General features: G+C 47.2%; 2 protein-coding genes across 2 annotated transcripts in view; one reads left to right on the plus strand and one right to left on the minus strand.

The window, feature by feature from the left end:
• Positions 1 to 574, minus strand: part of DNALI1 (dynein axonemal light intermediate chain 1) — a 3,350-nt gene extending 2,776 nt beyond the window's left edge. Inside the window, exon 1 of the mRNA XM_029945845.1 lies at positions 411 to 574. Coding sequence (XP_029801705.1) covers positions 411 to 491 — 81 coding nt within the window. The 5' untranslated portion in view covers positions 492 to 574. The remainder of the gene's footprint in view (positions 1 to 410) is intronic.
• An 881-nt stretch (positions 575 to 1,455) lies between these two features.
• SNIP1 (Smad nuclear interacting protein 1) lies at positions 1,456 to 12,400 on the plus strand. Its single transcript, XM_029949062.1, has 4 exons — positions 1,456 to 1,762; positions 2,951 to 3,053; positions 9,635 to 10,233; positions 10,918 to 12,400. The coding sequence occupies exons 1-4, from the start codon at positions 1,533 to 1,535 to the stop codon at positions 11,180 to 11,182; spliced, it is 1,197 nt and encodes a 398-aa protein (XP_029804922.1). The 5' UTR covers positions 1,456 to 1,532; the 3' UTR covers positions 11,183 to 12,400.
• The last annotated feature ends 1,291 nt before the right edge of the window (positions 12,401 to 13,691 follow it).

Below are 13,691 nucleotides of genomic sequence, written 5' to 3' on the forward strand. Positions count from 1 at the left end.
TCATCTCTCTTCTCAGCAGAAGTTATGTCTCATCTGAAGGAAGCCATGAAAAGTCTATGGTCCCACCCTAACCCAAGGCCGGTATCTCCTGCAACTGTTGTCTTTGGCAAGGGTGCTCAGCCCTCTGCTTTCATGCCTCTAGTGATGGAGCGGTCATTACCAGATCTATTCTTGGACTAGGCTACTTAAGAAAAAGGGTGAGCCCTATCCATCCCTGTGACTTCCTTTCTCATCCTAAATCTGCCCTCGGGGGTCATCTTGTTCTGCGCTCCCATCCTCCTGACCCCATCCCAATTCCCTTTGCTTCCAGTTGCTGCAGCCCTTGTCCCTCGGGGGTCCCCATCCTCAACGGCGGGATCGTTCTCCATCCGAGCTTCCAGCTTCCCCCGCCCTCTGAGACCCCTTCTTACTTTGGGGCTCCGCTTCTCCGTGTTTCGGCTCACCAACACTGGGGTGTCATACTTGAGCAGAGAGTCCGCAGGGGGGATCATGGCGGTGACAGGGGTAGTAGTCCAGCGGCAGCCCCTTAAGTGTGCGCCTTGTTTGCAGTCTCCATGGAAACCTCCAGGGCCTCATAGCCTGGGCGGGGCTTCGAAGTGGGGCGGGGCCAGCAGCGCGCGAGTTTCCGCGCAGCCTTCCGTAAAAATTTTCCCTGTGCTCAGTTTATCAGGCCTCCTGCCCACCGGGTTGCATTGATACTCTTGGAAGCAGGAAAAACAGGAGTTCGAGTCCCTGCGCTTCATCTTGCTCTCAATTTGAATGAGGTGGCAGATCACCCTCGCAGTCCCCCGGTTTTGTCACCTGCAAAATAGGAGTTATGTGACTCCTCAGTGAAGGGTTCAGAAGATTCCCAGAGGAAGCCATCTGGAGTGCCAGCGCTGGGCTGGCTCGGTGGGTGGTGGAGCGTGTGATTCTTGATCTCCGGGTGGTGAATTCGAGCCCCACCATTGGGTGTAGAGATTACTTGGGAAAAAAAAAAGTATTTAATTAAGTGGAGAAACGACAACATAACACAAAGTTCAAGAACAGAGGGGTACATACTAAAGATTTGCCCACTGGCTACCAGCTGTGGTCGCATTTCCTTCTCTTAAGTTCGTATTTTCAAGGGCAAATGTAATCACAGTTCGCGCACAATTTTTATCCTGCTTCATTCGTTGACAAGTCAGGGATTCCTGTGTCACAGTGTATAACTAGCATTGCGAATGGCGACAGGTCACCGATCAACTGGCTAAACAGTTTCCTCTCGGTGGGCATTCAGTGTTTAGTAATTACGGATAACGCCGCGACAAACAGCTTCGAGAGTCGCTTTTCTCCAGAAGTTTGCTTTTGACACTTAAAACTCCCGCCATCCGGGTCGGGTTCCTACAGCCCCGCCCCTGAACAGTCGTGATCACGTGCTTAGCTCTCCCCCCGCGAGCGTTTCTGGGAGAGCATGGACCCGGAAGCGGAAGTCCATTGGGGTTATACCGTCATTTCCTTTAGTGAGAGGAGCGCAACGGATCTTTTTTTATTTGCTCGGCTGATATCTCAGCATGAAGGAGATAAAGAGCGAGCGGGAGCGAGGGAGCCGACGGAGGCACCGCGACGGGGACGTGGTGGCGGCGGCGGCGGCGGTGGTGAAGGTGAAGCAGGAGCGGCTCAGCCCGGAAGCCGCGCCTCCCGCCCACCGCCGCCCAGATTCCTCTGGCGGTAGCGCGTCCCCGCCGGCAGGCGAGCCGGGCCGCCCCGGTCACCGAGGGAACCGAGCCCGAGGAGGTAGCCGGTAAGTGGGTGGGCGCCCGGGATGGATTGGGTCGGGCTCATTGAGGAAGGACAGGGCTAGCGTCAGAAACACACCTTGAATGCCGAGCGCAGCGGCTTGCATTTAATCTTAAGGTGGTGGAAGTGGCCCGGTCGTTCTTGTGCTAAAGAATGTTTATTCCGGTACATGTCCCTTGGGTTTAGCGCCTGATGCCGAATGGACAGGATCCCCGCCCCTCTCCTTCATCTCTGTGCCCAGCAAGTGGCCGAGAACGGCCCAGCAGATACCACTGATCTCGTTGAAATAAGATTCTCCCCATCTGTCTGCAAATGGAGTGCTGTCGTTGGCTTTCCAACGATTGGCCTCCAGATGTTGCCCATTGAGAGCCTAGGCGATCTGCCTGGTAGAGATTTGGAAGAAAAGATGTCTCTTGATAGACTCGTTGATTGATTCCTTCAACATAGCTTTACTGCATGGTAAAGACTATCCTGGGTGCGGGGGCCTCAAAGGTGAACGCAATGGGCGGTCTTTGCCCTCGCGAAATTGATGTGCTCTCGCCTTAAGACAAAATAACAAGCAAATAAAGAAAATAGTGTCAGTAAAAAGTTTTAGGAAGAGGTTAAAACAGGAATGCGATAGAGATTGAAGGGAAGTGAGAGGGGACCTCCCTGAAAAGGTGCCCTTTGAGTGGAGACCCGAATAAGCATAAGCTAGCCTTGTAAAGATCCAGGCTGAGGAAGCAGAATTAATGTGATTGTTCTAGAAGTAGAAAAAACAACAACAACAAGCTAGTGATCAAGGAGAGTGTGGTAGGAGGGAGGAGACAGAGCCAGAGGACTTGCTGTTGGATTGAGAGGATTGTGGGGGGGTGGTGCGAGATAAGAGAGTCTGGGGGTGTCTTCTGGGTTTTTGGCTTGAGGAACAGGGTGGATGGCGATGCCAGTTACTGAGATGGCAGAGACTGAGGGAGGAAAGGGTTGGGAGGCAAGGACTGTACTTTGTGAGAAGGTGCAGCCGTTTTGGGTTTGGAACTCACGGAAGACATCAAGGCCAGGAGAGCCAGCGAAGCCCCTGCCACCTTTCGTGTGAAAAGCAGAGACTTTCACAAATGTGCTGTTTGTGTTAGTAGGTGAGCTTGATACTTGAAGTGAATTTAAACGGGGGAAGGGAAATTGAGATAAAACCCTGTGTGTACCATGCTCTGAAAAGGTCCCCAGCCAAAAAGAAAAACAAGTCCTCAGGGAGAAGAAGCAAGTCTCCACGAAGTAAGAGAAGCCGAAGCCCTCACCACTCAGCAGTCAAGGTGAAGCAGGTAAGTCAATTGAGCTGTCCTCGTACCAGGTCCAGATCTAGAACCTCTTCCCGTCATAACGTAAAGGGTTTTGGGTGTGTGTACCTGTACCTGTGATGGGCTTTTCTAGAAACTGGGGTTTTATTTTCGGTTTCTGCTTTTTTTGTTCAACCAAATGTTTTGTGATGAGCTCCTTATGAGCTTACGTTCAGTTGTCAAAAAGGAAATGCAGATGTCCTCTCTTTACCCCGTGAGTCCCGCTGGCAACATCTTCCAGGATTCTAGTGCCTTATCACAAGGAGAATGTTGACACCACTCTAGTCAAGACACAACGCATTTCCATGGCCACAAGAACCTACCATATTGTCCTTTTATAGTCCCTCCCACGTCCCTTCCACCCTTAGCCCTCGAGTCCTGGCAGCTTCTAATCTGTTCTCCGCTCCTATAATGTTGTCACTTCGAGAACGGTATGTAAATGGAATCTACACCTGACCTTTAGGAATTGGCTGTTTTTACTAGCACAGTTCTTTGGAGCTTGGTTCAGGTTGTTGCTTCTGTCAGTAGGTCATTCCTTTTTATTGCTGAGTGACATTCAGTGGTGTGGATTTAACCATTTGCCCGATACAGACGTCGGGGTTGTTTGCGGTTTGGGGCTATTATATATAAGGTTGCTATGAAACATTTGCGTACGGGTTTTTGTGTGGACACATCTTCATTTCTTAGGGGTTTATGCCCAGGAGTGCGGTTGTTAGACTGTAAGGTTGTGGCCAAACCCTCTTCCTGAGTAGCTGCATTGGTTTGCTAGGGCTTCTGTAACAAACAGAACAGCCTGGGTACTGTAAGCAACAGAAAGTACTTTTCTCACAGCTCTTGGGGGCTAAAAGTCCCAAGTTCAAGGTGTCAGCAGGTTTGCTTTCTCCCGAGGCCTCTTTCCTTGGTGTGCAAATGGCTGCCTTCCTGGCCATGTCCTCACGTGGGCTTTCCGCTGTGGGTGGTGTCTCTCCTCATGCATACGAGTCCTAGTGGATTAGGGCTCTGCTGGCATCTTAACTTAATCATGCCTTTAAAGACTTTATCTCGGGGCCCCGGGTGGCTCAGGTGGTTGGGCGTCCGACTGCAGTTCAGGTCATGATCTCATAGTTTGTGGATTTGGGTCCCGTGTTGGGCTCTGCGCTGACAGCTCAGAGCCTGGAGCCTGCTTCAGATTCTGTGTCTCCCTCTCTCTGCCTCTGTGCCCCTCCCCTGCTTGTGTGTGTGTGCATGCACTCCCTCTTTCTCTCTGAAAAATAAAATAAACATTTTTAAAAAAATAAAAGACTTTTCAAAAAATGAAAACAAGATTCCATAAAAATGGTTACATTCTGGGGGTGGGGGTTGGGACGCGACATAATGAACTTGGGGGCGCACGATTCAGTCCACAGCAGTGGCTGTGCCGCCTCACGTGCCTGCCGGTACTGTTCGGTGTGCCCAGCGCTCTCTGCATCCTCCCCGCTGCGTTCCCAGCACGTGGGGTGTGACTGTTCTTGTTTCGGCGCTCCAGGAGCCCTGTAAAGACATCCCCGTGTGATTTTAATTTGCGTTTCCCTGAGGGCTGATGATGGTGGCCGGCTGTTCATGTGTTTATTTGCCATCTGTGTGCCCTCTCAGGTGCCCTCATGTCTTTTGCCTATTTCCTGGTTGGTGAATTCGCTTTCTTACTGTGGAGCTTGTGACGTTCTTCGTATATGCTAGATACTAGGCCTTTTTGGGTATATGATTTGCAAATATTTCCCTTCAGTCTTGTAGCTTGTCTTTTTCTTCACACAGCAGGGTTTTTCTCAGCAAAAATGTTAAGTTGTCCTGAGGTTCAGCTTATCAACTTTTACTGTTATGGGTTGTGCTCTTGGTGTCATGTCTGAGAACTTTATGCTTAGCTCTAGATCCCGAAGACCTGTTTTTTTCCCCTCAGAGTTTTACATTTAAGTCCATGAAATGAGTTTGTTTTGAAATAAGGTGCGAGCCATTGGTTGAGGTTCACTTTTTGCCTATGAATACCCATTTGCTATAGCAACATTTTATGAAAAGACTCGTGTCTTCCTTGAATTGCTTTTGTTTCTTAATCAGTTGGTGATATGTGCGTAGGTTTATTTCTGATTCTCTGTTCTGTTCCACTGATCTCTGTCATTCTGCCCGTACCACACAGTCTTGATTATTGTCACTATATAGTAAGTTTTGAAATTGGGTGGACAGATTCCTCTTTGTTTTCATAAAAATGGTTTAGCTTTGGGGGCACCTGGGTGGCTCAGTCAGTTGTGTGTCCGACTTCTGCTCAAGTCATGATCTCTCAGGCTGAATTCGAGTCTCATGTCAGGCTCTGTGCTGACAGCTCAGAGCCTGGAGCCTGTTTCGGATTCTCTGTCTCCCCCTCTCTCTGCCTCCACCCCCCGCCCAGCTCATACACGTGCTCACTCACTCACTCTCAAAGATAAACATTTAAAAAATTTTAATAGGTTAGCTGTAGTAGTTCCTTTGTCTTTCCATATAAATTTTAGAACAATCTTGTCTGTGTCTCTAAAAAAATCTTGCTACGATTTGGATAGAAATTGCAAGAAGCAGTATTTTGGGGAGAATTGGCTTTCTACTATATTGAATGTTTCAATCCATGAACACTGTATGTGTCATTTGTTTGGATCTTTTCTTTAAAATTCTTTTAAAGTAAGTGTATACGTATATATTTTGAGAGAGAGTGCGCATGCACGTGTACACTCACAAGTGGGGCTAGGGGAGAGAGGGTCGGGGAGAGACTCCTAAGCAGGCCCCACGCTCAGCACGGAGCCTGACTCAGGGCTTTGCTCTTACAAACCGAGATCATGACCTGGGCCGAAACCAAGAGTCATCTCAACAGACTGAGCCACTCAGGTGCCCCTAGTTAGATCTTAGATTTCTTTCTTTAGCATTTACAGTTTTCAGCATTCAAGTTCTACGTAAGTTTTGTTAGATTATACAAATTTTTTCTATGGTGGAGTGATTTTAAGTGATACTTTAAATTTCAGTCCACACATTCATTGCTAATATATAGAAATATAATGAGTGTTTGGGGTGCTTGCTTGCTGCCCATCCCCTGTGCGCGTGTGCTCTCTCACAAAATAAATAAACGTTAAAAATATATATGGGGCGCCTGGGAGGCTCGGTAGGTTAAGCGTCCAGCTTCTGCTCAGGTCAGATCTCATGGTTCGTGGGTTTGAGCCCCGCGTCAGGCTCTGTGCTGACAGCTAGCTCAGACCTTGGAGCCTGCTTCCGGTTCTGTGTCTTCCTCTCTCTCTGACCCTCTCCTGCTCTCGCTCTCTCTATCCCTCAAAAATCAATAAGAAACACTAAAGAAATTTAAAATACATATATCTATAATTGATTTTTGTGTTTTTGATATATCCTATGACCTCATTGAACTCAACTTTATTCCAGGAGGGTTTTTTTTTTGGTAGATTCTTGGGTTTTTTTATATAGACAACCATTTTCACAGAGACAGTTTTATTTGTTTCTTTACAGTCTGTACACATTTTATTTCCTTATCCTGCATTACATTAGCTAGGACTTCCAGCACTATGCTGAATGAAAGTAGTGAGAGCGGACATTAAAGAAATTCTGTTACAGTTTGCAAATAGACGTTAAGAAAATGTATTTTCTTGTTAATTTGATAGATTGTGGGCCAGTTTTCTATTACCTTAAAGATACAGAACCAGGCAGCATTGATGGTCTGTGGTGTAAATTGATGAGGCACTCCTTTGGCTGTTTCAGAATACAGCCACCAGAACCACACCACCCATATTAGGCCTGTCAAACCACTTGTAGTTTTTTCAGTTTTTTTGGTTTTTTCAGTGTATAACTGGCAGCCCTTTACCTGTGATTTCTAAGTGAACATTTTACAAAAAGTCCTGAGACTTGTATTTGTTTACTTATTTTTTAATGTTTTTATTTAGTTTTGAGAGAGAGACAGCATGAGTGGTGGAGGGGCAGAGAGACGGGGAGGGAGGGAGACAGAATCTGAAGCAGGCTCCAGGCTCTGAGCTGTCAGCACAGAGCCCTACGTGAGGCTTGAACGCGTGAACTGTGAGATCATGACCTGAGCCACCCAGGTGCCCCAAATCCTGAGACTTTTAGAATGGAACTTTTCTGGGGCACCTGGGTGGCTTAGTTAAAGCGCCTGACTTGGGCTCGGGTCATGTCCTCACAGCTCCTGGGTTTGAGCCCCGTCTAGGGCTCTGTGCTAACAGCTCAGAGCCTGAACCCTGCTTCCGATTCTGTGTCTCCCTCTCTTTGTGGCCCTACACTGTTTATGCGCCCGCTCCCTCCCCCGCCGCCCCCTCTCAAAAATAAATAAATGCATTTTTTAAAAATTTAGAATGAAACATTTCTGTGCTTGTGGTTTTGAAGTAACTTTATTTGCTTATCTATGCTAACGTCTCTCCTGGCCTTAAATTATCTCTTTAAAAGCAAATTTCTGTGTATTAATCAGCTGGAAACTTGGAGGTGGTTTTTAAGCAAAAGGGCTTGACAGGGAGTTGAAACTAAGTAACTTTCACATGGGTTAATCGTAAGGAGGAGTGCACACAGCCTCTGACTTAAGCATGACTTGTGCTTCCGGGTGTTTTTTTTTTTCCACCCCCAAAGTACCAGTTAATAAATGTATTGACTGCGTGCTCATTCTAAGAACACAGAACTATGTAAAATGAAAGGTAAGAGAGGGCATATGTAAGGTGTGGTTACTTCTCCCGTTATCCTCAAATTGCAGCCCCAACAAAAAAAAAAACCACCCGAGTCCCCAGAGGTGACCATTTTATTTATTTATTTGATTTTCATTTTTTAACTTTTTTAATGTTTACTTATTTTTGAGAGAGAGAGACAGAGAGCGAGCAGGGGAGGGGCAGAGAGAGAGGGAGACACAGAATTGGAAGCAGGCTCCAGGCTCTGAGCTGCCAGCAGAGAGCCCGATGTGGGGCTCGAGCCCGATGTGGGGCTTGAACCCATGGACTGCAGCATCATGACCTGACCTGAAATAGGATGCCTAACTGACTGAGCCACTTAGGTGCCCTGCAGAGTTTTTAATTAAAAAATGGAACCATGTTATATATACTATGCTAATTATCAATAATTGAAGTCTTAATTATTTTGTATTATCTGGTTATGTAATTTGTAAGATCTTTTTCTTCAGTTTAACTAATTTTGCTTGGTCTACATGTATTTAAAATGAAGACTGAGAATTAAATAGTCATTGGAATGGTGGAGGTATATGGGCTTATGGGACTTAGAAGACAAAGGAGGTGGGGGTGATGACTCGGAGTCTATGGCTTGTAGTGACTCATTTAATCAGGGATAAAGGGCATAATGAGATTAATCCTGGCAGATGTACCTAAGGTAGGCGGTGGTGGCAGGCTTGTGAATATCTCAAGGTAGGAGGGATAGATGTCGCAGCCCCCTCTTGATGCTTGTCTTGGAGGCTACAAATCCAGAAAGCTGGAGGCCTGCTCGGAGGAAGCAGGCCCGCGCCTGACCTCTGGGCGTGGCAGGGAGAAGGCCGTGGGAGGCAGAGGGGCAGTGCTCAGGTGTTCCTTTTGACCCTTTCCAGGTGGAGCAGCCTTGCTCATAACGGGCAGGGCTCTGTCTTGAACTCTGATGTTTTGGTTATCAGTAAGGACAAGCTTATTACATTCATGTATTCATTTGATACTTATTTCTTAGGAAAATTACTTGTTACTCTCTTTTACCCATTTTTTTTCTGTTGAATTTGTCTTTGTTACTGATTGGTTTTTTTATAGCTATATTAATAGATGTTATATGTTGCAAACATTTTATACCAGGCCGATTTTCAGTACTGAGTCACTTTTAAGAAACCGTGGTACGTTTGTTTCTTCATTTTTTTTCAGATACTTATTTATTTATTTTACATATATTTATTTTTGAGAGACAGCATGAACAGGGGAGGAGCAGAGAGAGAAAGAGACAGAGAATCTGAAACAGGCTCTAGGCTCTGAGCTAGCAGTCAGCACAGAGCCTGACACAGGGCTTGAACCCACGAACTGTGAGATCATGACCTGGGCCGAAGTTGGATGCTTAACCGACTGAGCCACCCACGTACCCCATTTTTTCAGATGTTTAATAAACATCTACCAGTAAATTTTTGTAGATTTTTTTTACATGCCTTGCATATTTCTCAAATGTATGCCAGAGTGTTGAATAATTTTTATTACTGTTGAAATGAGATCGCTTAAAATTATAATGAAGTTTTTTTCATTTTGACATGAGAAAACTGGCTTTTTTCACGTGTTTATCTTGTACATGACTACTCAACTGTATCTTCTGTATGTGTTTCCTTATAAGTTTGCCTATAGCTCCTCTTGTTTCTAGGGGCTCTGAACTTGGCCTTGCAGTGTTAGAGCTGTAGTCGGGTGACAGCATGGAAGTAGTCTGCGTAGCCTTGCCAGAGACCCTAACCACCACTGCCAACCTGATTTCTGTGGGCCGCTTTGCTCTGAATGCCGAAGTCCAAATCGCAAATGACTTTTTGAGTGCAGCCTGTTCACAGGTTGTGGGCTGCCTTTAATTTACTGGATCTATTTAACTTTCAGGAGCACGAGGATCATCCCCGGAGGGGACGGGAAGAGCGGCAGCACAGGGAACCGTCAGGCCAGGAGCACAGGCGAGCTAGGAACAGTGACCGTGACAGACACAGGGGCCATTCTCACCAGAGGAGAAGCTCTAATGAGAGGCCTGGGAGTGGGCCGGCTCAGGGACACGACCGAGACCTTCAGCACCTCCAGGCCCAGGACGCAGAGCGGGAGCTCTACAATGCCCGGAGACGGGAGAACCGCCAGAAGCATGAAGTTAGTGCCGGTGGTCCTGAGTCTCAGGAGCTGGCTCCCCGACCTGGCGGCAACAGTAAGGACAGAGAGGTGCCTGCGAAAGAAAAGCCCAGCTTTGAACTTTCTGGGGCACTTCTGGAGGATACCAACACTTTCCGGGGTGTCGTCATTAAATATAGCGAGCCCCCAGAAGCACGGATCCCCAAGAAACGGTGGCGCCTCTACCCCTTTAAAAATGATGAGGTGCTTCCCGTCATGTATATCCACCGGCAGAGCGCCTACCTCCTGGGCCGGCACCGCCGCATCGCTGACATCCCGATCGACCATCCCTCCTGCTCGAAGCAGCACGCGGTCTTTCAGTATCGGTGAGTGTGTGTGTGTGTGTGTGTGTGACCCGAAGTGTGGGTCGAAGCTGAGAGTGCCCGGACAACCAACCTTTGTGTACGCGTGCTTGCAGCAGAAGGCCGTGCTCCTCAGATCCAGTCTTTGTCTTCCGGAAGATTACGAGAGTGTGTGGCCCGTGTGTTAGTGGAGTCTGTTTGGCAGTTTGTGGAGTGCATCTGTAACCAATCGGTGCTCACAACAGTCTGAGGAGGACAGGGGCACACATTAATGTCCCCATTTGACAGGTGTGAAGACTGAAGGTCAGCTTCAGAGTTAGTGCCCTTGACGCTGGAGGCAAAATGCACCGCTTTATTCCCCATTGGGACAGGAGATAAAATATGTGAAAGGAGCATTGTGTTGATTATAAACAGCACAAAACCCCAGCAAGCGGTCTTGGATTCTGATGTTAAACTTGGGATCTGCCATGAATTTCCCCGCCCCACTCCCGCAGCAACCACATCCCGCCTTTTGTACTAAGTATATTTATTAGCTTGCCCATAATTTCCAAATCCCAGGCCATGCTGTCCCCTTGATTTCCTGGAGTTGAACTCGAACTATGTTCAAGCCAGGTAATTTCTTTCCTGTGTGTGGGCCGTGTTAGCAAAATGCTGGAGGGTCTGGAGGCGGGATTTTGCTCACAGGTTTCTCTCTTTTATCTCTGCTAGGCTTGTGGAATATACCCGAGCTGATGGTACAGTCGGCCGAAGGGTGAGGCCCTACATCATTGACCTTGGCTCAGGCAATGGAACGTTCTTGAATAACAAGCGCATTGAGCCACAGAGATACTATGAACTGAAGGAGAAGGACGTGCTTAAATTTGGGTTCAGCAGCAGAGAGTATGTCCTGCTTCACGAGTCGTCCGACACGTCTGAAGTAGACAGGAAGGAAGATGAGGACGAGGAGGAGGAGGAGGAAGTATCTGACAGCTAGCAAACTGAGGACTCAAAGTCTGGAGAGACTCTTCTTGCTTCGAAGGTTTTGGGATTGACTCAGAGAGTGCCAGGGAGCTCTCTGTAATGCCTCTTATTGCCTTAAGTCTTTCCTGTGTCGCTGACCAGCTTATGTTCTAGGATCAGAGAACTGGCTTCTCTTCGGTTGAACTTCCTCCCGTGGCACATCGGCCACTTGCCCGTGAGCATTTGTTTTCAGAACAGTCTCACCAACACGTTGTGTTTCAGTAGAAGCATTGTGGCTTTAGTTGGTGCTTCCAGAACTGCTGCCTAGGAAACTGTAAACCCTTGGTTAAAGGGGAATTGTGGCTTGTTCTCTTTGTACAGTTACTTTATTTATATAGTTAAGCTTTGTGGACTGGGTTTGTGTTTTGGTTTTATGGGGCAAACCCCTGAACAGAGAATCTTACTAAGCTTTGGTCATCACCAAAACAACCTCCAGTATATACCAAAGCTTTGACCTGGTTGAGCTCTTGAGTCACAGAAGTTGATTTTGCACTTCATTTTGGGGGTGGGGGGGGTGAGGATGTACCCCATGACCTCATTATGGACTATTGGACTTAAACGGATGCTTTATGGAGCCTGCTTAAGCACACGACTGTATGGACAGGGCTTGGTTCCTGCCAGTGGGTGCTGATTTCATGTCCCACGAGGCTGAAATGGATCATAGATCTGTTCCTTGTTGCAGAATTCTGATTTCTCCGTAGAGCGTGTACAGAACAATTTTGATCACCTGTTCAACTTTGCATTTTTATTCAAATGTTATCTCCTTCCTCCTTTGCAAGACAGTGTCATTTATGTAGCGGGGTCCTTGCTTTGTTCTAACAGCATCGTATATGTCGAAAGGAGGTTGTGTAGTTCCCACATTTCATCTTTTCAGAAACTGTTCAGAGAGGTTGTGTTTACCTTCCCAAGGCCAGAAAGCAAGGGAATTGCCCTGTTTCCTCACTTTCCACCAGAGGAGTATGTGTAAGTAGCAGAGTCCTAACTACTTGCATATATTGTGTGTTTGTGTGTATGTGTGTGTATATAAAATTGCGTGTGAAAGAGCTGCATATTGATTTTCATATGAGAATGTTTTGTGATGTAAATGTAATACTACATTATAGGCAAATGCCTCCCTGCATTTGAAGAGCAGGTTTTCATTTATATGTATTTTTGGGATAAAAAAATAATAAAATTTGTAAATACAACCCCATTTCAAAGGGTTATCCTTTACTAGCATAGAGGGCCTTGTGTTTATAGGTCCATTTGCAGCTAAAGGAATCTTAGTTTTTTTGAGGTAAAAAAAAAAGGTAGTTGCAGGGCCTGTCGGGAGGAGGGGTGCAGGGGATTGGGGCAGTGACACTAGGAGGTAGTGAACTTGGGGCCAGCAGCAGCTCTGCTAGCCAGACCCTACACGTCGGTGAGTGAATGCTGGCCCTATTGAAGCAGCGGTGTTTCCTGAATTGGCAATGAAGGGGTTTTCCCTTCCAGAACAGTCTATTTGGGCAGGTTCTACAGGTGGTGACCTGGCGTGGGGAAAAAGGAGCTGCAGTGCAACTTGGTGCTGCTCCCCGCCATTCCTCTCTGGAAAGTATGAGGCTGTTAGATTGTCTTCTTCACCATTGTTTTTTCCGTTAAGGTCCCACCTACCCATGTGGACTTGGGGCTAAGTGGAGACTAGCGTGGGGAGGGACAGCTAATGTTTATGCAAAAGGAAGGAGATGATCCCCGTAAAGAGTGACTCCGTAAGTAGGTCAGTTAGACACAGGGAAGCTCTAACAATGAAGGAGCAGTTAGCATTCCCTCCACCATGTGCTCCGCCCTGGCCACTAACTCCTACCTTCCCAACTGTCCTATCCGCCACAGACCTCTTACTGCACTTGTGCATGTCTCAAATGTAGGTTTTGTTCTGATGGATCCAAGTTGGTGGCTCTCTCTTGCTGGGGTTGGGCAGTACCCTGGCCTCCAGGGCCTCCTACCAGTGTTTCTAGGTAGCCGTGGGCTTTGCTGCAGACACCGTCCTGCTGGACAGCATGCTAGATGACCACTTTGCCTACCCTCTTCAGCAAGAGGTCCCAATTTGAAGTAAACTTGCTTTAGCCAAGGAATGGCTTCCTGCATTCAGAGATTCTTCAGGCCAAACATCTGGTAAGGTACCTGCCCCCGCAACGCATCCTTTTTTATTTTAATTCTTCTAAGAAAGAGGGTTGGGCCCCCTGGGTGACTTAGTTGGTTGTCTTGACTCTTGATTTTGGCTCTAATCATGAGCCCAGGGTCCTGGGATCGAGCCCCACGTTGGGTTCTGCATTCAGCGTGGTTTTTGCCTGGGGTTTTTCTCTCTCTCCCCCACTGCCCCTCTCCCCAGCTCTCTTTCTAAAAATACATACATATAAATATATTTATATATTTATCTCTCTCAAGAGACCCTGCCATCTCTAAAACCAGGTATCACTAGCGGACTTCTCATCTGAAGTTGACATAATCCTGAAGCTTTCTTCTTGCAA

Source organism: Suricata suricatta, chromosome 8, assembly GCF_006229205.1.
Source record: "Suricata suricatta isolate VVHF042 chromosome 8, meerkat_22Aug2017_6uvM2_HiC, whole genome shotgun sequence".
Taxonomy (NCBI): domain Eukaryota; kingdom Metazoa; phylum Chordata; class Mammalia; order Carnivora; family Herpestidae; genus Suricata; species Suricata suricatta.